Raw genomic sequence first — 27,362 nt, 5'->3', positions numbered from 1 at the left:
CTGGTCCACCCACCTTTCAAACTCTAACACCTGTGTTCAACAACCCTTCACCCGTGACTCGCCAACCCTACTTCCCTGGGGCTTCAGCCTGTTTCCCCAGGTCCACTCCCCCTTCAGAAAATCCCCTCCTGTCCTCAGAAATGCTAGTATCGGTAAATGTTGGAAGACTGTAGCAAGGAGCGAGGGGATGAAGGTTAAGCTGAGGGTTTCCAGTACTGGTTCCATCACGGTTAGATCAGGCAGTTCACAGCAGGGGCAGGACTGTGCCCCTGATGTTTGTTTTCCCCCTTCTCTGGATGGATGGAATAAGGGTTTCATAAACCAAAGCCTGGTACAGTGCTAAAGACTCAGCATCACTGCTATATATATATATATATTTTTTATGCCCTGCTCCAGTCAGAGATGCAGCTCCAGGATCAGCAGCTGCTGGAGAAGCTGTTACAGCTGCACACCAGCATGCAGGAGCTGAAAGTGGAATGCGCTTACTGGGAGAGTTCAGATCCGAGCAGGGAGACGATCCGCGCCAGAGCTCGGTCCAGTTCAGAAGACATGGGTGCTCCAGTTCCCACAGGAGGCTCGGCTCCATCCCTGAAAGGAGAGACAAGCAGGAGGAACTCCATCCCATAAGGCAGCTCAAGCTATTTGGGGAACAGAATTGATGGTCACGTCAATGTTAAAGCCATCTGGAAATAACAAATCATCTCTCTCTTTTTTTAATGGTCATCCCGAGGCATAAATTGTGACTGCTTCTTTTAGGGCTGAGCTGGTCACTGCCACGCAGAGATTCTCTCCATGAACTGAATCAAGTGTCTGAAACACTCTCCATCGATCGGTGTTACTGCCACGTCAGTATTGGTGTCTTCGGCCTAGCTGATCACGATGGTCCCGGCCAACAGGCCTCCTTCAGTGGACACCAGGGAATGTTTTCTACTCAAAGGCCCCCTCTGGGAAACATCTCAACATGCACAATAAAAGACTGCCCCAGGCGTACGTGTTTCATGAACTTTCCTTTTCACTTCCCAACACGCTGCCCTGGTTTGGGGCAAATCCTCATGAGAGCTTCCAAATTGAAGGAAGCCTGTGAAGTGATTTGGTCTGATACCTAAGGGCCAGATTCTGACATCCTTATTGCCATTGAGAATCACCGTACTCCCATTAGTCAATGGGAGTCCTCATGGAATAAGGTTCCACTAAACCAGAGTTAAGGGTGTGTCTACACAGGCTGGCATGGGTGCTCTCTGGGGTGGGTAGACAGACACACACTAGCTCTGTTTGAGCTATCATGCTAAAAATAGCAGTGTGGCTGTGGTGGCATAGCCAGCTGCTTGGGCTAGACACAAATGTACCCAGGGGGTCACACAGGCTTGTAGTCAGGCTGGCTAGTCCAAGCTGCTGCCTGTGCCTCCATGGCTACGCTGCTATATTTAGCACACTAGCTCAAGCAGAGTTAGCACGTATCTGTCCACCCGCACTGGACGCAGCTAAGAGCACATCTGCTAATGTGCTGGGATCTCTGCCTGTTGTACTGGCCAATACCGTCTCATTGTTTCCTTGCACTTTCCTGTTGGTCTGTATCCATCTGTTCTCTCTTGTCTTATACTTAGATTGTGAGCTCCTGGGGCAAGGACCTTCTCTTTGTTCTGTGTCTGTACAGCACCAAGCACAATAGGGTCCTGCTCCATGATTGGGCTCATAGGTGTCAAGCTAACACAGATAATTAATAGTTGTATCAGAATCTGGCCCTTTGACATCTGTGGATTAGTGCTTCCATGACAGCCGTTATTTCTGTTATCGTGGTAGTTCGGGAAAGGAAGGTTCCCAGAGACTGAAAGTTGTGGCAGCATGATGCTACAGCAGGGGTCAGCAACCTTTCAGAAGTGCTGTGCCGAGTCTTCATTTATTCACTCTAATGTAAGGTTTCACGGGCCAGTAATACATTTTAATGTTTTTAGAAGGTCTCTTTCTATAAGTCTATAATATGTAACTATACTATTGTTGTATGTAAAGTAAATAAGGTTTTAAAAACATTTAAGAAGCTTCATTTAAAATTAAATTAAAATGCAGAACCCCCCGGACCGGTGGCCAGGACCTGGGCAGTGTGAGTGCCACTGAAAATCAGCTTGCGTACCGCCTTCGGCACACGTACCATAGGTTGCTTATCCCTGTGCTACAGTGGTTGTGATTTATGCTTTTTATTCATGAAAATGCACCCACAGCTCAGAGAAGACACAGTCTTATCAATAGAAATAGCTATCTGTTAAATCTGAATATGTGTGTGTGTGCGCGCACGGGCGTATAATATATTTGCGGAAGAACTTTCAGAGATAACTGCCTTTACTCCAGTATCTCCATAACTGCGACTGGTGCTGGGTGTGCATCAGTAGGAGCTGGCATTTTACTGATCCTTGACAGCGAGGAGTTCCATCTGGTATACAATGGGGACACAGGAAATGCAGATCCAGCTGAATCCATGACCAAGGCAGGAAATGTTCAAAGTTATTGCACTATAAGGTCAATTAACTAATTTCTTTTAAGACGTAATCAGAACTGTCCTTTAAAAAAAGAAAAGAACAGAACAGAACAGAACTTATTTAGAACTGCTCTGGAAGTCTCTTGCTTCCCCATGCACTCCTGTGCCAGCAGACTCTCCAGATAGTGACTTCCGGTCTGATACATATATTCAGAGCTGAAGGCCCCAAAAGTTCATTAGATCCTCTAATCTGACCTCCTGTAGATTCCAGGCTATTAAATGTCACCCAGTTACCCCCGTATTGAGACACATAACGTGTGTCTGGCTAAAGCATCTTCCAGAAAGGCCACCATGATTGGTTTTTTTCCCCCTATTGTATTCAAGCCACTTTAAGAATAATTTGTAGTGAGGCCCCCTTCCCTACGTGAGATGTGGTGATTGGGACACCTTGGGTGGTTTTCTTTAAAGGAGGGGATGAATTCTCCAGAGCCAACAAAGTCTGTTCAGGTGACATGAGCTTTGTTAGACAGGGTTAGCCTGTGCTACACAATGCCATAGCTCCACCTGTGGAACAGCCCAGTGCCAGGAGAGTGGAATTGCAAACAGCCTTTTTTTGCCAACAGGAGAAAGGAGGTGGACGAGCCAGCTGCTAAAGGAGGAGGCTGTAGAGACACCTGCAGTGACTGTGTTAATGGGGCTGTGTCCTGATAATAATAATAATAATAATAATAAAAAACCATTCCACCCTGCTCCATTTTCTTCCTCTTTCTGTGGATTCTCTGTAGCTGTCTCAAGAGGTTCCCACTGACTTCAATGACACCTGCTAATGAGCTGACCTACTGCACGGTGATCACTCAGGCCTAATGTGGGTATAATGAGCAGCTTATCCCAGTGAAACCCATGCGGAAGGAAGGACAAGCACCCCATGCCAGGAACCAGTCATCCCCCATAAGGAAATGCAACGTTTGATCTGCCAGGCTGCAGGTGCTGTAAGATCAGTACTTCTCCTAGAGGGGGGTTAGCACCAGCAGATATGCAAACCAGAAGGCAAAGGATCGATTTCGAACTCCAAAGGCTGCTCAGGGGATGGGCCAGAACCCACTAGATGTGCCAGGGATTTGCATGGGAAACGTGTGAAAATATAACTGATGATAATTGAAGTCTAATTATCTCCCACTAGCACCAGGCCACCAGGGAGATGGGGAAAGCAGCAGGGTGAAGAATTGTCCCTGGTGCTGAGAGGCAGCGGCTGCTGATGTGTCAGGCTGAGGCTTTGAAGCCCAGGAGGCTGTTGTCTGTGCTTGGGTTTAATGTAAAGCAAAGTGGATGTGATCAGGCTCTGAAAACTCTATTTGCTTTCCTCTTTTTGCTGGAATATTTATCAATGGGGTTGACCTGCTACCCCTTGAAACCATTTGTGGGAGGCAGGGGGGCGGTGTGCCATTCAGCGTGTTAGCAGCTCACCCCTGGCCAGTTACACACACGCAGCCGCCTATGTCACCACCATTGCAGTTCAGGAACAAAGGATTCTCCCACCAGAAACAACAGAGGTGGGGTCTAACTTTTGCTCTCTGTGATTTCGAGTAGGGCCAGAGGTTTTCTGAAATTTCATGTCATGACTTTTATTTATCATTTCTCGTAGCACCCGGCATCATCCCCTGCCCAGTGTTCCTGCCAGTTAGATGTTTGCTGATTGACACAGCCCCTCAGAGTTTCCTCATCAAGCTATATTGAATTCCCTACATCAATTCTTCCAGCCCATGTTTCCCTTCTACAAATTGTCTTCCGTTTCTTGGTACATTCTACAGGAGGCTCCCAAAACTGCGCTGGGTTCTCTTCTCACACTGGTGTCAAGTTGATATAAATGAGAAAACCAGGCTCACTGTGTTTAAATCAGACCATTCAAAGTACTCGGGCTGAAAGGAAAAAGGAAAACCCCCAATCTTCTGAAATGTTTGCAAGAAACTAAATTATATCATCAATATAAGAGAGACATGGTAGGCAAGGTAATAACTTTTATGGGACCAACTTCTGTTGGTGAGAGAGAAACTTCTGAACTTTTGAGATAGTACTCAGCGAGTCACAGCTAAATACAAGGTGGAACAGATAAGGGGTTAACATATGTTGCAAGAGACCATTAAAAGTGAAGTGGGCAGCTTTCACCTCTTGGACAAAGGAGGGTTAGTGGGTTACAGAGTGTTGTAATGAGCCATAAATCCAGTGTCTTTATTAAGTCCATTATTTTTGGTGTCTAGCACAGTTATGAATTTAAGCTCCCAGGCTCGTCTTTTGAAGGTTTGATGTGCAGGTTTCCTTGGAGAACGAGGACTGAGAGGTCAGATATAGAGTGATCACTTTGTGAAAAGTGTTCACCCCGGGGGTGATGGGTCCTGGGTTTCTATAATTTTTCTGTGTGAGTTAATTCAAGAGCAGAGTCTTGAGCCAATAAAAGATATTACCTCGCCCCCCCTTGTCTCGCTAATATCCTGAGACCAACAGAGCTACAACAACTCTGCAATCATCACCATGAAGCTCCTGTAGGGAGTGGTGTGCTGGGATGATTCTCAGATTCACTCACAGAGCCCTGCAGGCTGGGGGGGAATGGCCTTGTTTACATTTTGAATCTGCTGTACTAGCAGGTTCCCGCTGGAGCTCATGGAAAATTTCTGGGAGTGTCCTGTTTGTGAGACAGCAATCTAGAACCATGCGCCTGTGTGCATGCAAACATACAGCCAATCACATTTACCAGATGTGCTCAACAGTTGGACACGCAACTATCAATGCACATACAAATGGTGTCACTGCAGAATTTGGGGCAGTCTTGCAGGGACCGGATGAGTCATTTCCATCTGCAGTGCTGGCTCAAAGGGAGCTCCTTATCAGGACAGAGAGAATAAGGAACCCCCAACCAGAAAAGCTTCCCATGCACTGCAACAGGAGCCCAGGGTTTGCGGCTTTCCAGCACATCCCTAGATAGACAATAGCATCCTCAGAGCACCTCCTACATATGACGACTTAGAATATAACAGCAGGAAGGAGTTAAAAATTACCCAGCATAAGAAATGAAAAACGGGGCAACTTTCCAAAAAGTCCCTAGTTTGCTGGGCTTTCTGCCCTCAGCCATGCTCCCATCTCACTCAGGCTCCTGCTTCTGCTGCCTTCTTGAATGAAGAAAGAGGAACGGGAAGGACGTTTCTTACTGGGCAAAGCCAGAGTAATTCAGATGCACTTTGAGCTACCACCAATGCAAATGTTTTGGGTAATTTTATATATGTCGGGAGAGTCACAGCAACAGAATTGCAGAAAAGCAGTGAGAACCTTCTTCCCTGCAGGAAGTAAGAACTGGAACGTACCATTGTGTTAATTCTCTAGATAATGCAAAACCAGCATGTGTGACTTGTCTGTCAGTCTCATGATGAGCTGCACTTGGTGTCATTCACTGAAGAAGTGTCTGTCAGTGCAGCTGTCAGATCACCAGATTTATCCTTTGCAGGGGCAGTGCCTCCTGGTGTCCAGGTCACGTAAAAGTTACTCTTTAAAATGCAATCTTGGAAAAGCAATTGTAAAATGAAAGGGTGGGGTTCTATATTTAGTCTCATTTAAAATGGGCTCAGTTCACAAATCAAAGTAGTTTTTTCTCACTGCCAGGAGTGTGAAAATCCAGCTGTGTCCAGATTTCCGCCTCACAGTCTAAGCAGGCACAACTGGAACGTAGCTGGCATTTCTGTTGAGAATAGAGGAGGCAGAATGGAACCCAGCTCACTCTTGCATATGTGCATAGCTAACCGGAGTAAATGAAGCAGCTCAGATCCTTCAGCTGATGCAGAATGCTAGTGTAACTCACACACCTCCTGGATGTGATGTTCTGTCCCATCTAGTGGCACCGAGACCACTTAGAGAGAGAGAGATTAATGAGTCTGCTCTACAGCCTTAGCTAAGGGCCCTGTGGATTTTAGCTCATGCAGTAGAGGCTCATGCATTTAGCTCCAGAAGTCCCAGTTTAATCCCACCCACCGACAACCGGGGTCTGTCAATGTTACACTAGGAACTCATGAAACAAGTCTTTTCACTGCTCAAGTCTTTTCACTGCCTTACTGTGTGATTCTGAGATGACAGTGAGAATCTTCAAAGCTCTGAATAGTCTGGAACTCTGTTATCTGAGAAACACCTCTCACCTTGGCCCATCATGATGGCTGAGATCAGTTCAGATGTTCTTGTTGCCGGCTTCTATCGTAAAACTCTGACCAGTGGCAACTCCCTTTCCGCTGAGGGCTGTCACCCTTTGGAATCCATTCTCCATGAGGGAGCCCCCAGAGTTTGTGCTTGGAGGGTGGTGAGGCACAAGGCCTGTTTATTGTCTTTTGCATTGAGCTGATTGATTTTGTTCTGGGTTTATTTGATTTTGTTTTGGGTTATTTTCTATCGACATTTGTTGAGGGGGTAGCCTGGTGGTGGGAGAAAAAGGGCCATTATTTCAGGAGCGCTAGTGTCGGCGCCTAGAAGCTTTGTTCTGCATTCACCTGCACCAGTATAATTCCACCAAGTTCAAGGGAAATAGTCCTACCTACACCAGCATGAGATCAGCTTTCCATTCTATGGGCCAGATTCTGCTCTCCTATACTCTTATGTAAACACAAAGTAACTGCATTGCGGCCAACGCATTTATACCCATATAACTGAAAGCAGCATTTGGCCCTTTCTTAGTCGACCGAGGTGTGACGGTGATCCATGCTGTGCAATTAATAAGGCATTACACATATTTTTATTAATTGATGTGGATTTATTGTGTCCTATGGATGTTAGCTTAGGCACTCAGCTATCCCACTGAGCAAAGAATATAGCAGAGTAGAGAGTAGCTTGATCAACACACATTTCAGACTGGTGAATATACTGGTTTGTCTCTTGCCATTAAAGTAAACTGGAGATTTGCCATTGATTTCAATGGGAGCAGGTAATGAAAGATTTTAAAGGGCAACCACTGTAAATTGGTTTAGCCAATCTAGCAAACACATTTCTTCACGGATAGGCAAGGTGAATTTCAATTACATTCAGTCCTTGTCCTAGAGGGGAAGGCTGCTTTTAGTTCATTTTGAAGTAGAGCCATGGGTAAATGTGGATGTTTGTTCTAAATGTTGTCAGTTACGTGCATCTGTTTGTTTTTCTTTTAAAGATAGTTTCAAAACCCAAGGCATCCTAACCAAAAATATTGCCACAAAAAATCAATTTCCTAACATCCTGTGCCTAAAGTTAAGCATGGGTGTGAGCGATCACAGGGCCTGGGCCTGAGCCCACAAAAAGCTCTTGATCATAAATAGAATAATAATTAATAATAGCACTTTGCACTAATATCACAGCTTTCCTCTGGATCTCACAGTGCTTTACACTGGAGGTTAGCTACTTGCTGATTGTACAGCTGGGGAAATGAAGGCAGAAAGAGACGTGGCTTATTGGTGGTTACCGGTGGACTCAGTGGCAGGTATAACTAAAGGTACGTTTGTCCGTTTGTATATTGATATTATACATATCGCATAACACACACACACAGTTTCCAGTGTTTATAGGTTTTGGTTGTTTGTTTATTTTTCTGGCAGACTCAAATATACAGCAACAAAGGCCTGAGAACAGCAGTTGGGCACCTAAACAATAACGCGCGGTAAGGCTCACACCAGCAACAGAGGGAGATTTCCATACACCAGCAGCCCCTCTGCACCGGGGTACGCCCATGCCCACCCCACTGGCTATTGCAGCAGCCCGGCTGCCCTGCGCTCGCTCGCTCCCCGGCTGCAAAGCGCGAGCCCCTTCTCCGCGGCACGCGCTCAGCTCCGGGTCTTCGCACCACCGCGCGCCACCGGCGGTTGGCGCCTCGCGTACAGTTGCGCGTGCGCAGTCAGCGGGAGTCGGACTGGCGGCGGCGGTTGCGCTGAGGAGAGAAGTGCGGGCTGCGGGCGAGCCGGCAGGGGCTCGACTGACTCGGCTGCCTGAGTCGGGGTGGGGCGGCCGCCGCTGCTGCTCTGCGTGTACGGGCTCCCCCACGGGCCTCCCCCTGGCCAACAACACCTCCCCCCATGCCCTCCACCCTCTCACTCCATACCCCCATGTACCCCACCTCCCTCACCCCATGTATCCCACCCTGCACCCCATTCACCCCATGCCCTCTGTCCCCCTCACCCCTGCACCCCAAATACTCCTCATGCCCTCTGTCCCCCTCACCCCTGCACCCCATGCCCTCCACTCCCTCACCCCATACCTCCATGTACCCCACCCTGCCCCCCACATACACCCATGCCCTCTGCCCCCTCATCCCTGCACCCCAAATACTCCTCATGCCCTCTGCCCCCCTCATCCCTGCACCCCATGCCCTCCACCCTCTCACCCATACCCCCATGTACCCCACCCTGCCCCATCTCCTCACCCCTTCCACCCACCCTGCACCCCACATACTCCCCATGCCCTCCACCCTCACCCCTGCACCCCATGCCCTCCACCCCTCACCCCATACCCCATGTACCCCCACCCTGCACCCCACATACACCCCATGTCCTCCACCTCCTCACCCCAAATACTCCTCATGCCCTCTGTCCCCCTCACCCCTGCACCCCACATACACCCCATGCCCTCTGCCCCCCTCATCCCTGCACCCCATGCCTTCCACCCCCTCACCCAATACCCCATGTACCCCACCCTGCACCCCATCTCCCTCACCCCTTCCACCCACCCTGCACCCCACATACTCCCCATGCCCTCTCTCCCTCATCCCTGCACCCCTGTATACACCCCTTGCCCTCTGTCTCACTCATCCCATACCCCCATGTACTCCACCCCCAGGACCTCCATCACCCTCACCCCTGCTCTGCATCCCCTCACCTCACAACCCCCACCCTACATCCTCATAAACACCCCATGTATCCCTCTCATTCCCTCTTACACATGATCCATCATCCCTGCCCCACATCTCTCCTGCATCTTCTCCCTGTGCCCCCTCCCCACGTATCCCTGATTCCCCCTCATCCTATACCCCTTTCCCCTACATGCCATATAATACACATCTCATCCCTGCATACCCCTTCTTTCACCTCATTCTCCACTACACATACATGGCTTACAACCTGCTTTCTCCACATATCTCATTCATAGCTGCTCCCCTAGCCCTTGGCCCTACACATTTTTCTACTCTCCACCTTTATTTCCCCTCTCCATCTACCCCCCCACCTCTTTATTTCTCCAACCCCCCATCACACTCATTCTCTATTCTTGCAAACTGAACAAATCTTAGGTGGGCATGTTTTTAAAACATTCTCTTCCCTGCACCAACAAATTTAGACCCTTCTGCAGTGGTTCCAGAACTTCCATATTGAGTTGTGTGTGTGCTAATGAGATGGGTGTTCCAAATCTCAGTTGCTTTGCACCCTCTGGTGTGCACAGTTTCATGGGTTGTGGCACACTCGGAGGAGGAGTGCAAGAGGCTGGATGGCTAGTTGGTGGTGATTGGAAAGAGGGGATGGAAGGCCAGAAACTTTCTGTTCCATTCCAGTCTGCTGTCTCAAATTCCACACCCCTAGCTGAAATCTGCTTATCTTCCTATAAACTGAATCCCCAGGGTAGTGAAATCTTCCCGATTTCCAGACTTATCCCCCACAAAGGAAAATCCTTGCAGCCCTAACTTCTTCCTCTCATATCCATTCTTTCATGAAAAGCTGCTTCCTAACTCAAAACTGTCCCATTAGCAAAGATAAAACCAATATCCAACTGTCATAACTATCCAGTACACACACACACTTGGCTCCCCTAATGATCCTCCACCTGCTATGAAACAATACTATAACACTTATCCATGGGGAGTGGAAAGGACTATGACGCCTTAGGTGCTCTCTTCAATTCCTTCCCTCCCCCTCAAGACTTTAAAGAAACTTTTTATAGTTTCTGTCATAGTACATTACAAAGCCACTTTACAGAATGAATAATGCTGACCAAGTTTTTCAATATGTGCAAAGTAAAAAAAAAAAGTAGATTGAGATGAAAGAGAGGAACAATGGGTGGCTAGTCACAAGAAGGAAGTAGAGGAAGAGTATTTGGAAGAGGATCTGAAAAGTAGCTGCTTGTACTTTGTTTCAGCAGATCTATAGTATTCCCTTTACTCCTCCTTCCTTTTCTGAAGACCATGGCAACATTTTATTAAAATGCATTTTGGGAAGTCCATGCCCTAGAATGCCATCTACTGTGACTCACTGGTACTTCAGAGGCAGTGGCTCCTTTCTTCAGTAGGGATTGTAATGAGTATGGCAGCCTCTTTTTACCCTCTGTCTGGTGGGAGACAGCCAATGGCTTCTTCTTGAGTCTGTACAGGTCAGGAGATAATACTTATATCTTTTATAGCACGTTTTGTCTGTACATCTCAAAGCACTTTACAAAGCGAAAGTACGTATCATTCCTGTCTCTACCCACCCTGAGAAGCTAGAAACGGTACTTTCTTGCTTTTATAAGCTAGTACTACAGAAGAGAGTATCTTTTGTAGTTGGGTGTACCTCATGCCCTTTTTTCTTTTCAATATCGATTTCCTTTTCATTCTCCTACTTTTTCTCCATTTCCCCTGCTTTTTGCCTATTCCCTTTTCTTCTCTGCTACTGAGCCAAGTACTTTAAAAAAAAAAAGCATTCTGCTCAAAAAAACACCTGCTCTTTGATTTCTGACTAACAGAAATGTTCAGCATGGCTTACAGTTTATCACTTTACTTTATACAGATTATCTGACATATGTCCCTATCAAAATTAGAGGTGTATGTGGCTGTAACTAGCAGATGGCTTCTAATAATTTACTGAAAGATCTAGATTTTTAGAGAGTTTAGGGGCCCCAAAGTCATGTGTAATTGTGTAGTTGCCACTATTATGCACAGAAGCAGCTAACCAGACATGTTTTCATGCATAGTCATACAATTTCTACACACAATAGAATTAATTACACAAACATTTTGCAGGCCTAAACTGCCTGAAAATCCAATCCCGAAGTATTTTATCCCTTTATCTTATAATGAACATTAAAGTCAGTGTTCTTTAATCTCCATTAAAATTGTGCATTCCAATTTTTAAGATTAATTCTTATGTTTTCCCCCTAGTTCATGTGAATTCAGCTACCGAGTATAGGCAACATGTTCTATATGCATTTGTTTATGAACAAGCGTGGACCATTGGCCAAAATATGGCTCGCCGCTCACTGGGAGAAGAAGCTCACAAAAACTCACATATTTGAATGCAATTTGGAGACTACTATTGAAAAGATAATTTCACCAAAGGTATGTAACTGACTGAGATGTTTAAGACCAGTTGTCGAAAGGTAGATCCTTGGTTTTTTTAAAAAAGAATATATCAACAAATATTGTAAAGGTCCATATTTGAAGTCAGAGAGACAAGGTAGGTAAGGTAATATCTTTTATTGGACCAACTTCTGTTGGTGCAGGAGACAAGCCCAGCTTACACAGAGCTCTTCTTCACGTGTGGGAAAGGTACTCAGAGTGCCACTGCTAAATACAACGTGGAACCGATTGTTTAGCATAAGTAGTTAACATATATCAAGGGACCCTTTGAGGTGAAGTGGGGCAATGGAAGAGGGGGAAGGTAGCTGGTGTGGGGATTGTTAATGGCATAGATTGTTGTAATAAGCAATAAATTCAGTCTTTCTGTTCCCATGATTTTTAGTGGCTATCAAAGTTATGCCTTTAATCTTCCAGGCTCATGTTTTGAAGGTGTTGTGCAGGTTTCCTTTGGGGACAAGGACTGAGAGGTCAGATATGTAGTGATCACTTAGTGAAATGTGTTCGCCCACAGGTGATGTGGTGGTGGTGTCTTTTATCATTTTCCTGTGAGAGTTTATTTGAGTTCTTGTTTCATCCACATAGTTGTTATTGGGGCATCTAGTGAGCTACATCATATGTTGTGATAGGTATGTGTGGGATCCATGAATCTTGAAAGATGAGTTGCAGGGCTGTTGATCATTGTAGCAGTATATATGTGTCTGCAGGTTTTGCATCTGTTGCTCTGGTTGTGTCTGGTGCCGCACTGAGTTGCTGGGTCCTGAGCTGTGGGGAGCTTGCTTCTGATGATGAGCTTGGAGAGGTGGGGTGTTTGAAGGCCAGAAGAAGGGGTTCAGGAAAGATTTCTTTCAGGGTGGGATCCCCATCAAGTATGAGTTGTAGTTGTTTGATGATATCCGATATGGGTTCCAGTGTGGGGTGGTAGGTGACAACTAGGAGTGTGCGGTCGGAAGGGGCTTTATTTCTGTATTGAAGCAGGTGTATTTGGGTGGCCCATTCCATGATGTGGTTCGCTTCTCTGGTGGAATGTCCTTCTTTGGTGAAGATGTTTTTGAGTGTGTTAAGGTGTATATCCCGGACTTTCTCCTCAATGCATATTCTGTGGTATCTGAGTGCCTGGCTGTCGATAACAAATTTCTTGGTGTGTTTGGAGTGGTTACTAGATCTATGAAGGTAGGTATGGTGATGCGTGCATTTCTTGTATATAATTGTCTGTAGGGTTCCATTGTTGAAGCTGATCATGGTGTTGAGAAAGTTGGTCTAGTGTGGGAGTGTTCCAGAGAGAGTTTAACGGACATACAGTCGTTGTTGAAGTTATGGTGGAAATCTATGTGGGAGTTTAAGTCATCTGTCCGTCCAGAGTGTGAAAATAAAATTGATGTATCTCAGGTGTATCATTGGTTTCATGCATAGGTGCCAGAACTTGGGGAGCTGGGGGTGCTACTGCACCCCCTGGCTTGAAGTGGATTCCATTATATACAGGGTTTACAATTTGGTTCAATGACTCTCAGCACCCCCACTATAAAAATTGTTTCAGCATCCCTGGTTTCATGGTGCATTTATTCAAAAATTCTTCTTAGAAACTCCAACCAAGACTGTGGCCCAAGTTTGAGGCACTGTACAAATGCATAGCAAGGGCTAGCCCATGTCTTGAAAAGCTTGTAATCTAGACAAGACAGACAAAGGGTGGGTGGGGACCAGAACATAGAGGTGAAGTGAGTTGCCCGAGGTCACATAGCAAGTGTGGCAGAGCTAGGAACAGAACCGAAGTCTTCTGAGTCCTAGTCCAGTACCCTATTCACCAGGAATTGTCTTCTTTTAAGTGACAATAGCTCTTGAGCTCCAACCCTGTGTTAGCCTGAATATCTCAGAATGACACATACTGTGTTGTTTTATTGTTTAATTCTATACTTAGCTAGCAGATAAAGATATTTTTCCAAGACTTCACTAGTACACCTTTTGCTTTGTATAATAACTGAAATTATTTTGTCTTAATGATTTTGCCACAAATATTAATACTTGAACCATTTAAAAAAATTATTAAAGGTTAAAATTGCTCTGCGCACCTCAGGACACTTGCTTTTGGGAGTGGTGCGAATCTATCATAGGAAGGCAAAGTACCTCTTGGCAGACTGCAGTGAAGCTTTAGTGAAAATGAAGATGGCATTTCGTCCAGGTATGTACCAAATTCTGCATTTGCCTGTCTATGTCCTTTACAGTTTCTCACTTGTAAATTTCATTTGGGATATTCCAGTCAGATATACATTATTGATTTCAACAGAAGTTGGACTTCCTGGTGCTTAACAAAAAGATTTAATGGTTATTTTGAATGTAATTTGATCTTTTGGGCTCCTTCGTGGCCTTGGAGGAACCAGCTGTAGGAGTTAAAGGATAATTCTGTCTGCATTGTCAGTTCATTCCTTGTCGTTTCTAATGAGGCCACCAAATTCTCTACTGACACTGGCAGTTAGAGCCAATTCTGTTAGTGCTTTTGTGATCTACCAGGATGGAGACCACCAAATTCAATTAAAATGGACCATCTGTTTAAGTTTCCTTTTATTTTGGGCACCTAATAGGGAGGTAGTATTGTCTCATGGTTAGAGCAGAGGACTATGAACAGAGGAATTTCGGCTCTATTCCCAAACGTACCGCTGATTAATTATATGATCTTTGTCAAGGCATTTAACCTTTTTATGGTCTAGGGCAGGTCTACACTTAAACTGTGACACTCTATACCTCGGGGGAGTGCCCTGTAGCCCCCATAGTGGTCATTTATATATAATTGTGATATTTCACCTAAAGCATGCCATGTGATGTATCAAGGGAAAGATTATGATCTGCTGAAAGCCATTGTTCTATCTAAATATGTATATCATTAGTGCATATGAAGTAATGAGACTGTGTTGTATGGTGGTCACTAACATATTCTGTGAGTTGGGGAATTGTCTAAATATTAGATCCCCAGAGTCAAGGACAAGGTTGCTAACCAACGCCAGGGCAGGTGTCAAACAACCGTCAACAGCCATTGTCCAGCAAGGGAGTTACAATTCAATTACTCACTTGAACAAGGCCACACCAGGGGAATTGCTCAACCAACCTTGCCTGGTGTCTCAACAATGACCGCCATTCATGCCTGGACTTACGTTCTCCAAGCACATGGACTAAGGCAGTGGTTTTCAAACTGCGGGTCACGACCCAGTACTGGGTCACAGCAGCTCTGGTGAGCACCGCCGACTGGGCCATTAAGTCCCATCAGCGGTGCTGCCCGGCTAAGGCAGGCTAGTCCTTACCTGTTCTGACACCGTGCTGTGCCCCAGAAGTGGCCAGCAGCAGGTCTGGCTCCTAGGCGGGGGGGCCACAGGGCTCCGCGCACTGCCCCTGCCCTGAGCACCGGCTCTGCACTCCCAATGACTGGTTCCCAGCCAATGGGAGATGGTGGGGCAGTGCCTGCGGGCGAGAGCTGCACGGAGCCACTTGCATGCCTCCGCCTAGGAGCTGGACCTGCGGCTGGCCGCTTTCAGGGTGCAGTGCGGTCCACGGTGCCAGGACTGTCAGGAAGCCTGCCTTAGCACTCCTGATGTGCCGCTGACTGGGAGCCACCCGAGGTAAGCCCATCCCCTAACCCCACGCCCCAATCCCCTGCCTCAGCCCTGAGCCCCCCTCCAAACCCAGAGCCCCTTCCTGCACCCCAAACCCCTCATCCCCAGCCCCACCCCAGAGCCTGCACCCCCAGCCCAGAGTCCTGACTCCCTGTCACTGAAGACTCGGAGCACCGCCCAGTAAGTACAAGCCCCATGTGTTTTTTTTACAAGTTTTTTTTTTTTACATTTTTTTTTAAAGTCATCCCTGCCGGGGCCCCGCTGAAACTGTTCAAATTGGGCCGCGCACTTCCTAAAGCCGTTCCTGATAACAGCACATGGAGGGGTTTGCTGCTTGTCACTAGCAAAGCATTGTGATAGACAGCCCAGGCTGGAGAGCTAAGGGGGGCACCATGGTCCCACAATCCCAAACTACACCCCAGGGATCCCGTCACATAAACCACTGCACCGGCACAGCTACAGTACTTCAGTGAAGACGTTACCTACGCCAATGGGAGATGCTTCTCCCACCGGTGCAGGTGCTCCACCTCCCCGCAAAGTGATAGCTATGTCAACAGGAGAATTCTCCTGTCAATTTAGTGTTGTCTACCCAGGGGATTAGGTCAGTTTCACTGCATTGCTCAGGGTGTGGATTTTTCACATCCCCAGCGATGTAGTTATGTCAACCTAATTTCCTAGTGTATACTTGGCCCTAGTGGTTGTTAGTGGCCAAAATTTTCCATGATCTTTGAACAGCTATTAATTAGTAGTTCCAGTAGATTGACAGCATTTCAGAACCTCTAGCATTTTTCAATGGCACCATACATTTGTATGTATGCCAATAAATAGTATGCCTCTGAAATGTACATAAATTAAAGTTTAAGTTCCATTTTGGGGTCCTAGTGACAATGGCAAACTTAGTTTATGATGGCAACATAATTCCTTGATAGATTAACAGTCTTATTGTAAACAGTTGTGAGAACATGACTCCTTATCACTGCTCATTTTGTTATGTTTTGCATTTCTTTTAGGACTTGTTGATCTTCCAGAAGAGAGCTTTGAAGCTGCTTATAATTCCATTACATTGCCTGAAGAATTTCCTGAATTTGACACACAGCTACCTGACTTGAAGTAAATGTTTCTCAACTTTTTTTATATTTTGTCTGGCCTCATTTTCTCAGAGGTAAAAATGTATGTTCTTGCTTATTATCTGACCCTTACTCAGCATGCAGGTGGTACAGTCATTCCAGTTATTTGAATTTGATAACCCGATTCTTCCATATTCTAGGCCATAGAATTATGTATTGGTACAGTTCTTCCAATCCCATTTTATGAACACAGACCTTTTCAATGAAGTAATTGTTTCAGCGTAGGCTTTAGAAGTTTTTCATTTAATTTATTTGAATGAATACTAGAGACAGAAAAGTTGAACTGTTGTGCTCCAGAGAAGGCAACCCAAGTAGCCTAAATTTCATTCTGTTGTAAGAACAGGGTAGCCTGGATCCATGGCATAGCAGTCCTTCACTGGTATGATCTAAAATTGAATTTAAAATTCTGGTCTTTTGCTCCCTGAGGGCTGGTAGGCTACGGGAGGCAGCATTCTGACACTTCAAAAGTTAAGAGCTGGGAACTAAAACATTTGTTTCTGATGGACTTTAGTGGGGGTCAGAGCCAAAGCATAGTTCACCTTCACAGACATTTTCCTTTTACATCTCAATAAATTTAGTTATTTTGGATCTGAAAGTCTTTGCTATTTTTTCTTATAAATCTAACTTCAGAAAACGTGTAGCTTGCAGATAAATAATACATAATTGTTTTCAGTCTAATAAAGTAATACAATGTGCCACTGTGTGAGGAACAATGATGGAGCTCCCTTTTTCAAATTACCTAAAGAGTTTATAGAGTTTAATTTACAGATGATATGCTATATTGAGGAGTCCATTATGTGACATTGTATCTGGCAGAAAATGGGACTTGTATGTGAAAATATTGATAGAAGCTGAAGTTGGACAAGATGAAGGTGTGGTTGGTAGGCAAAAATAAGTTTTTGTAGAACGTCATAGGGATGATGTTTTCCCCTGTCAAGCAGGTTTGCAGTAAAGGGATATATCCTGATTACAAATTGCTCCTGTAGTTGGAGGTAGTGTCAGTAGCCAGTAGCCTCAGTGCATTAATCTAAGGCCTTGTCTACACTGCCACTTTACAGCACTGAAACTTTCTCGCTCAGGGATGTGAAAAAACACCCCCCTGAGCAATGCAAGAGTCAGTGCTGTAAAGTGGCAGTGTAGGCAGTTTAGACAGTGCACCAGCGCTGGCAGCCGCACTCCCAGCGCTGGTAACTACTCCCCTCATGGAGGTGGGTTTTTACAGTGCTGGGAGAACTCTCTCCCAGTGCTGGTGCCACAACTACACTGCCACATTTAAAGCGCTGCCGTGGCAGTGCTTTAACGTTGGTAGAGAAGATATTCCCTAAATGCTTTTCTCTCCAGCTGGACCTTACCACAGCCATTGTACCTCTGTGACTTTGTGACTAGATTATTTAATGTGCTGTGCAAACTTCTTTGAAGATTACCTAGAAGCTTCAGCAAGTACAGAAGGCAGCTGCCTGTTTGCTTCGAGGTATCAGATGTAGGGAATATATAGCATCTATTTTCCAGTAGCTATGCTGTCTTCCTTTTAGCTTCTAGATGCAATTAGAAGTGTCAGTATTAATCAATAAAGCCCTAAGTGGTTTGGGTTCTGGCTGCCTGGGAGATTGCCTTTCTCCCTGAACAAGAGTTGACCCAGCTGGGGTGTTTTGGAGCCTTAAAAAGTAGTAATTTATTGCTTTTTGTCTTTAAAGGAAAACATATGAAGTCTGAGGACCCTTTGGTTACAAGCTTTTTGCCTTACAGCAACATGGCCAATGGATTTCAATTCATGTTGTTTTTTGTATCCTTACATTTTTCATTAGTGCCATTGATGTTGCTGAACACTTTACTTTGAATCAGAGCAGACCTGAAGACATCACACTTCCAGAAGATTACAGAATGACTATGCTTCCCGGTGATGGGAATTTTGGTGAGAACAGCCAATAAATTAGAATTTGAAAAATTTGTAAGAATTTTTACCACCATTTTTCTAAATTATTAGAATTGTACTTCATAAGCAAATGCATTTACATTATTAATGATTTATAAAATTACATTTTAAGATTTAATTACTGTATGCAAGCTCATAAAGCTTATTTTTACTCATATGAAGGATTTGTTTGCTTGTTGTAATTACTGAGTCTCCTTATTCTCTTTGGGCTTGAGTCAAAGACCACTGAAGTCAATGAAAATCCACCTGTTGGCTAAAGTGGGCTTTGAAATAGGCTCTAAATGACTTAAAACCTAATGGGCGTAATTCTCATTAATGCTGATGCCCCTTTAAGTGAGTGTAAACATAATATATGCAATTTAGACTTGTGTTCACTGCAAAGTTAACTTCACTTCTTACCTAACCCCAACCCAAGTTCCGTCCACACACAAAAATCTCTCACTTGAGTTGGCTGGCCCATCAGAGAATATAGATTAAAGCCTGAGTGCTGATCACATTTGAGCAGCTAACACAACCACTCCTCTGCTAGAGGAATGTAAAGAGGCCTTAATGTAAAAGAGAATCAAGCCTAAAGGCTATGTCTACACTGCACTTTCATTGGTAAAACTTCTGTGCGCCAGAGTGTGAAAAAAAACAAATACACCTGACTCATTGGGGGTGGTTTTATTTGTCCGCAGGAGAACTCTTTCCTGCTGACAAAGGGCGGCTACACTGTGCACCTTATAGCAGCACAGCTGTGCCACTGTACAGTGCGCAGTGTAGACCTAGCCTAAGATATTTTGTGTTTTTACTGAATTAGCTTAAATTGTTTGTTATGTAATGCAACCTCATTTTGAGAATTTTATAAAGTTCTGAGGAAATTGACATATATGTATTTTATCTGTATTGTTAGAAGGTGTTGTCAGTAATTATATATGTTTGTTCAGGTGAGGAGACTGAAATACTAAGAGGACATAGCTTCTTCAGTGATGGCATATTAATGAGTACTAATAGTCTCTTGCCTGATCACAGCTCAGTGAGCACCACTGGAGACAAATCTATACTATGTGACGACACACATGGATTCAAACTCGATGGTTTTGGAGACGAAGATGTTCCTGGGGATATGATTGGTATGGTTTGTCATAGATTAACACAATCCAATCAGTTCTATCCAAAGTTTTTTTACTGTAAGAACCCCACACAAAATGTAAATAAAAATAGAACTTGCATTTGAAAACATTTTTTCTGTAATTTACTATGTGTTTCCTTTTGCACTTTTAGTGTTTCGCTACTTAATAATAATCTGAGCTCATTTATATAATCCCAGACAAAAACTCCATTAAAATGAAATTAAGCTTGAGAGTACATATCAGCAATTTAGGGTAAAATACATTACAAGAATGTTCCAATTATCCCACAATCAGGCATTATAAAACCAGGAAATTGAGAGTTTAACTTTAACTTAAAAGAAATTCAAACGTGTTAAGATATGGAAATGCACAGTTAGGGCATTCAGACAATCTTAACTCTGCCCCTTTTGTGACACCAAGCAATAACCATATGATTTTGATTAAAGCATTTTAATGTTTTGGGTTCCAGATTCGATTAAAATGATATTTTAAAATACATTAGGTTTTTTTCTTTATTTCACCTCATTGTGTCACCTGTTTGGCCCGCTCTCCTTCACCCCACATTTCCCAGCACGGGCATATGTGTGCACACAAACCAGTTTTCCCCTTCCCCACTGATCCACTCCTGCACTATATCCCTGGCTTCCCCGTTCTGTCCTCTGTTTAGTAGATCTGGTGCAACAGTTTGCTTTTGAAAATAAATGTTTAGCATTAATTGTCACTTTTTGTCATTTTTTTTAACCAATGAAAGTCTCTCCATCAGCACAAGCTTGTGTATAAGAATCTTCTTCAGTGAAACTTACATAGAATTTGCAAAATGGTTTCAATAGTCCATTGTTCTCAGAAGGACTGAGGCCATGTCTTCCCTCAGTCAATATACTCCATTTAAAAATGACCGCTACTTTCCACTGTTTCCATTAAGAGTGAAGCCACTCAAATTTTTTGTTAAGAGCACCCTATGGTCACACTCCCATTGAGAACAATGGGATATAGGTGACCTTCTCAAAATGATCACCTAACTGTGGACAAGTTATGTCCTGAGTCATCTTGAGAAAAATGGGATGGCAGCCATTTTGAAAGAGGGCAGTTCTAGACAGAATTCATTGTAATGGAATGTTATTTATGAGCCCCTTGCTGGGGAGAAACGTTCAGCTATAAAGAATAAACAGGGAGAAATTACCATTAATCCTAAAAAATAAAGTCTTCAGATGTAGTCTATGGAGTGAGTTTTAACTGTAAATAAAGTCCGTATTATTCTGTTATTAAGTTCATTCAGGACAATTAAACAGCCCTACATTGTACGCCGCATTTTTAGAGGATCTCTTTTTTTAATTAATTTTAACTCAATCAAATTAACAATTTACTTGTAAATTCTGAGAAAATTAATTCTGTTCCCACAGAGTAAGTGCAGCAGTTTGGGGAAGGATGTGCTGTATCTTCATACATAACAAAGCGCTTGAGTCGCTGCTTTGAGTGCAAAACTCAGCTCCGCCTTTACTATGGGCTTGGCTACACTTGCGAGTTACAGCACAATAAAGGAGCACCAGGTGCCCTAGCTCACTCCTTGTCCACACTGGCAAGGCATGTAGAGTGCTCTGACTCTGCGGCTACAGCACTGCTGGTATTCCACCTTGGCGAGTAGAATAACGTTTGCTGTGCCCCCACTGGAGCGCTGCGGCACCAGTGTGGACAAGGTGTTGCATTACTGTGCTCTGATCGGACTCCGGAAATGTCCCATAACCCCCTTAAGTCAAGTGGCCACTGTTATCATTGTTTTGGTAGGATTGCAGATATGCTGTTTAAAAGCTCCGTTTCTGACAGCCGGGAATGCTGTGTGTAAGAGAGAGATGCTGGGGGAGGGGGAGGTCTGCTGCTGTCTGAACTTACAAGACAGCATGCTGACATGCCCTCAGCCCCCCAAAAACCCACTCTCTCTCCCCCCACATACACACAACACACTCCCTGTCACACTCCACCCCACTGCCCATTTGTAAAGCACATTGCAGTCACTTGCATGCTGGGATACCTGCCCATAATGCACCGCTCCCAATGCCACTGCAAGTGCCGCAAATGTGGCCACGCCAGTGCGCAAGCAGCTGTCAGTGTGGACAAACTGCAGCGCTTTCCCTACTGCGCTCCCCAAAGGCAGGTTTATCTCACAGTGCTCTACACCTGCAAGTGTAGCCATGCCCTATGTCACTGCAAGTGGTGCTTCCATAATAAAACATCATAAGTTAATCGTCATTTGAAATTTATGCTTAAAACGGGTTTCAGTACATTTTCCTCAGCTTTTGTTTTTTGCATCTGTAGCCAAGCAAAAACATTTTACAATTACAGCCTTGCCTTTTGTACTACAACAAAATGCTTTTCTCAAAAGAAATATTTGGAAATTAATGGCAACTCAAGTGTGTCATTATGCCTGCAGTTTTGAAGGACCAGCACTGTAAACAGCTATAATTAATGGTTTTAGAATTTACATACAAACCCATTATTTTAAGGGTTAATAATGAAACTATAAAAAAAAATCTTGTATAAAAGTTGGTATGCACATTTTAACTCAGAAGCACTTTTTTTTTAAAGTGCTGGAAGAAGAAAAAAAGTATTGTTTTTAACTTTCAGGGGGAAAACATAGATGCAGAAACATAGATGTCCACTTAAACTGAATTTTTTTTTTTGACAAATAAAATATTATAAACTTTTTTTTTTAATTTCATCCTCATAATAGCAAGAGCAGCTAAGTACACTTTGTGTGTGGTCTGTTAAATTTTCATTATGATTTTGCAAGACATGTACAAATATAAAATAATAGACATTTTACCACAGTATGGTGTTATTTTCTGCTTATTTATCTCAAAATAGTTTGTTTACAAACAACTGTCTAGTAAGTGATTAATTTGTAATATGAGTTAATCAATGTTGCCATTTTCACATAGAATTTTACTAATTATAAATCACGCTGTATAAGTGCTTGGGCCTCATTGGCAAGGTGCTGCACACCTCTTCTGATTAGCCAAACACCCTGAGCTCCCATTGATTTCGCAGGAGATGCACAGCATCTTGCAGGATTGAGCTCTATATAATTCCTTCTAAATAATTCATTTTAATGGATTCTGCTGGCCTATTGCATAAATAATGCTATTTTAAAACATTTTTATATATGTCTATCCTGTTGACCAGATCACCTATGATTTACTTAATAGCTTTTTATTTGAGATGTAAATTTATATTTGTATTAATGTAGTTGATATACCATAGGGTGTTGTAAAATATGATAATGTACAGATTAGTTTTAATTTTGAAATGTATATATTTAGCTTTTGGTGATTACCATTGTATATAAGGTAGAACAGGTTTGGGGGTTTGTTTGTTTTTTAGAATAAAGAAGTTATATATAAAACTATTTTTAAACAACATTAAAGATCATACTTTCACAGGTGAAAGGCAGAAAATTCAAAATTAAGTCTAATTCTCTCCTTTATACACATTGTTTTGTATTAAGAAAGCTTTAATTCTAAATCTTCAGACTTGTTTAAGTCGGTCTCTTGCTTTAGACGCAAGACTGATATTTAAATAGTAACATTTGGCTGTGTCATTTGTTTTATTATCACTAAAGCTTAGAGTGATTAAAATTATGCATTTTATTTTCAAGAAAATCTGCTGAGGACTGAGCAAAATAGCCTAATTTATGACATTCTTGATATGGAGGAAGAAGCTCCTTTGTCACAGGAGCTTCCTGATGATAATGGAGTGGGTGAGTTTGTAGTGTTTCTGTTCCTTCTGATTACCTAAATCAGCACTTCACTAATTTGTTAATGTATAAAACTAGTGTTATGCAGGCATTATGTGATCAGAATCGTATCCTTTGCTTCATTACTGTCTTGGATTCTGTTTTACTTTTTTCTTTTATACTTTGTTCCCCTTTCAGGTATAATTAATTCTTGGAATTCTGTGTCTGTAACTCGACATTGATAGAAACATGTTTTTACATTATACCCTTTTTCTACCTCAGAGGATGTTGGGAGGTTTAGTTTGATATCGGCTCCTTGGATGAGAGGGGATATGAGTGTTCTTTATAAATACATCAAGAGAGTAAACACTAGGAAAGGAGAAAAGCTATTTAAGCTAAAGGACAGTGTTGGCACAAGAGGAAATGACTATAAACTGGCAATGAATAAATTTATGCAGAAAATCAGAAGCAGGTTTCTAACCATCAAATGAGTGAGGTTCTGAAACAGCCTTCCAGTAGGTGTACTTGGGAAAAAAAGATATCTAGATTTATGATGGAGCTTGATAAATTTATGTATGAGTTTATCTGATGGGGTTACCTGTGATAGATGGGGACTAGAATTGATGACACAGGAGGTCTCTTCCAGTCCTATGTTCCTATGATGAAAGAAACTGCAGAAGTGCAAAATGTTTGTATTAAAATATTATTTTAGAAATTAGTTTCAGGGAGAAAAAAAATTCTGTTGTACCTTAAGACTTACACTCATTTTTAACTCTAATATTTGTGTTTTGCTACCAAATGAATTAATTAAAATATTTTTATTGGATTGTGGAATGTGTGTTTTACAGTGAATTTCAGCTATGTAGGTTCTGTGCATCCAGAAGAAAGCCACCAGATGAGTGAAACTATGCTGTTGACAAATGAAAAAGAAGGATTTACACTTGAGCCAGTTGATGCTACAGGTCAGAGTTCAATCAGTTTCCTGTTAGGTGCAAATATTACAATTCCTGCTACATGGAAAACCCTGAAAAGCATGTTATATAAAATTATTCTAGTTATATTATTTGCTTTACTCTCCTCACTCATTATTACTAATGATATTTGTATCAGAGATTATTTTTATTTACTTACATTTCATCTGTTCCTGCTGTCAAAGTTCAGTTCTGTTCTGAAAAGTGACTATGCAAAAAGGGCATTTACTTACATCAACTGATCCACTCCCAATGTTTATTCACAGTCCTCTCCACTTACTAAAATAAGTTTTATTATTTTTCACTCCTGTAAGCAATGCAAAACCAATACTGCTATAGGAGAGTGAACTGTATTCTCTTCTGGCTCATATACCATCAACAGAATTGTTAACTCAGTTCCAGTTGCAGAATCTTTGTGGGCGAATTGTGGCCAGAAAGAACCAACATTGACTTTCAGATTCCAGGGTGAATTTTCAGGGTTCGCTTTGTTTCATGGTCTTAATTTTACTTAAACATAAAGATTTCCCTAAGATATTGAAAAAGGAAAAATTTTCCTCGTTACTGTGATTAACAGGTGTTCAAAGTTAGTTTATTCAAGAAGATTAAAATTGGATGGCTCAAAGAGACATCATCAGTCCTTGGAGATACAAGAAATGAAAGTGTAATTTGTTTCATCCAGTGGCCAACTCATGTGGTACATTTGTGGGTGTTATCAAATACATAAAATGGTACAATGGAAAAGAATGTTATGAAATAAACACCCACACCATTCATATTGAACCTAAACCTTAGAATGCTTACATTTTCCAACCTTCCTACCAAATGACGATTGAGATGCATGTATACCATAGATGTGTTTCTCCATGTGTTGGTGTCTGTCTCCTCATTCAACATCTTAAAGGGTTAAAGGTGACAAAACCAGACATTAATCCTAAAATACTACTTTTTTAAGGACGTTTGCAATTCTTGACCTGGCTAACTTCTCAGTAGAGTAAACTGCCTGAGAGACAAGGGAGGTGAGATAATATTTTGATTGGACCAACTTCTGTTGGTGGAATGTACTAGCTTTCGAGGTATAATGCCTGTCTCTCACACACTTAATGATGTCCTCTTACTTAAATAAACCATTACTTTACAGCTTTTTGACTACAATATTTATAAATCTTCCTGCACTTAGAGGTATTTGAACTTGAGAGTATACAGAATTCCCAATAAAATGAAGAGGCTGTCTTTCTGAAAACTTTTGGTGAAAAGGTCCCCTCATTGTCAATGTAATTCTCCAGTTCACTCTACTTTTTTCTAAACTATTTCCAGCCTGTCCTTTTTATTCCAACTATTATATTCATGCTTAAGTTTTAAAGCATCAGAACTTGTTTGTATATGTTCATAATTCAACAAGAAATTAGAGGAAAATATTATAAACTGGAGTCAAAATGTCCCTTATTGTTTGGCTGGTGGTTGCCGTATTGACACTTTTTTCTTTTTAGCTGAAAGATTGACCTCAGGATGTGAGGGTGTGGGAGATGAAGGTGATACTTTTGGCCTCCTAAGGAGAGTTACCAGTCCAGTACACGTGCAAATAAACAATATGCCCTCTAAGTTGCTGCAGGAAAATGTTTTACAGAGAGTTGAGGACTCGGAGTAAAGTGAGGGAAATGGCCCACAAGGGGAAGGTCAGCAATGTCAGGATGGCCTAATATCCAAATCTCTGCGTTAAGAAGATCACAAGCCAGCCCCTCCCCATTCCACACTCTTGTTACAGTATATGCTGTCATCAGAACTATGAATAAGGGAGAGCTCCTGTTCAGATGTTGACACCAACATGCTGAACAATGAAAATGTAGAAAAAATAATTCAATTTGAATAGCATCATTTACTTCAGGTGTGATACCCAACACCTCTAGTACAGTAATAGACAAGTGTCCATCAGAAAAAGAGATAAACATCCCTGTTTGTGAATGTTTCTTATGCTTAGTTGTCATAGGGAGAAGGATCTTTAAAAGAAAGAGGAAGTTGCTTGTTGATGTAGTGAAGGAGCTCAGCAGCAGTACTATTTACAAACAGCTTAGCAACTGCACGGATATTCTTACTATGTTGGATCTTGCACCCCCCACAAGAAAGTTGATGATGTGGAAGAAGTCAGGAGGAGTGGATAAACTTCTGTCCCGTACTACACAGCCTTTGATTAATGCTGAGCTACAAATGGTAAAGGTTTATGCCTTTGTATGCTGTTACGACATTACCCTAAACATGATGGGATTATTGCATATTTAGGACTTGATTATCAGAGATGGTCTCCAATTTTACAGGTTTCATTTTGTGTGCACAAGTAACTGTGTGTCCAATAAACTGCCGGTGAAAATATTAATAATTGAACATTATCTAATTATACAGAAATTCGGGTAATTGGACCTCTGATGACTATATTTGTATCCGCTGGTATTTGCTTCTACTGAAAAGTCTGCCATCTCTAGTATTCAGGCCCTGAATCTTCAAAATTCCAAGAACCAGAACAAGAGGGCATAGAAATGTGAGCATATGTTTGTGATTTCACATATAAGCACTTAGTTGATTGCACACTGGTACATTATTATTTTTCTGATTTATTGCTCTGTAATTAGTACTAGACCATGTTGACCTTCTGCAATTATTGCTTGTTATAATAGTAATAAAAATATTATATAGTGCTTTCCATCTATAGATTTCAAAGTGCTTTTTTGTTTGTGTTCTGAGGTGTTCAGGCTGCCAAGTAAATACAAATGTATTATGATTATTTTTTATTAATATAATCTAATTGAGTAGGAATTATATTCTAGGAAGTCCTAGTTTTGAACAATGAATTCCAAGAAAAAGAATTACTAACCTTTAAATTCGTAGAGCCAAATAAGATCAGCTTGAGGAAAAATGTGTGACTTGGCCTGATGCTGTACTGTTGTAGTAAGAGCCTTATGTTAGAAAGAACATTCTAATAGTCTTACAAGGCAAGAGGTCTTACAGAGAAATGGTGTTAAAATTGTTTGAAATATCTGTGGACATGTCCAGTTTTACTGAAATTGTCATTTCATTAATTTTAGTTTCTGAAACATGTTTTCAGTTGCACCAAATGGAAATAGTGCCAA

General features: G+C 42.6%; 1 protein-coding gene and 1 long non-coding RNA gene across 4 annotated transcripts in view; one reads left to right on the top strand and one right to left on the bottom strand.

Moving 5' to 3' along the window:
* The first annotated feature begins 8,340 nt into the window (after nt 1-8,340).
* The window catches only part of RAD21L1 (RAD21 cohesin complex component like 1), a 31,614-nt gene continuing 12,592 nt past the window's right edge, over nt 8,341-27,362 (top strand). For 2 of the 3 annotated variants that reach the window (XR_005587589.1, XM_039497281.1), the window contains exons 1-9: nt 8,350-8,487; nt 11,580-11,756; nt 13,821-13,950; nt 16,384-16,483; nt 18,306-18,412; nt 19,360-19,545; nt 23,195-23,296; nt 24,121-24,234; nt 26,219-26,448. Coding sequence is in view for 2 of the 3 variants with exons in the window: in XM_039497281.1 (XP_039353215.1) it covers nt 11,613-11,756; nt 13,821-13,950; nt 16,384-16,483; nt 18,306-18,412; nt 19,360-19,545; nt 23,195-23,296; nt 24,121-24,234; nt 26,219-26,448 (1,113 nt within the window). In the remaining variant the exon portion in view is untranslated. Of the gene's footprint in view, nt 8,488-11,579; nt 11,757-13,820; nt 13,951-16,383; nt 16,484-18,305; nt 18,413-19,359; nt 19,546-23,194; nt 23,297-24,120; nt 24,235-26,218; nt 26,449-27,362 lie in introns of all 3 variants that reach the window. The other variant, XM_039497282.1, reaches the window with a different exon arrangement.
* Nucleotides 10,606-27,362, bottom strand: part of LOC120379778 — a 33,442-nt gene continuing 16,685 nt past the window's right edge. Inside the window, exons 2-3 of the long non-coding RNA XR_005587590.1 lie at nt 25,045-25,137; nt 10,606-10,805 (exon numbers count right to left, since the gene is read on the bottom strand). This is a non-coding gene — a long non-coding RNA (uncharacterized LOC120379778). The remainder of the gene's footprint in view (nt 10,806-25,044; nt 25,138-27,362) is intronic.

This window comes from Mauremys reevesii, linkage group 13, assembly GCF_016161935.1.
Source record: "Mauremys reevesii isolate NIE-2019 linkage group 13, ASM1616193v1, whole genome shotgun sequence".
NCBI lineage: Eukaryota > Metazoa > Chordata > Testudines > Geoemydidae > Mauremys > Mauremys reevesii.
This window is presented reverse-complemented; position numbering and strand designations above follow the sequence as displayed.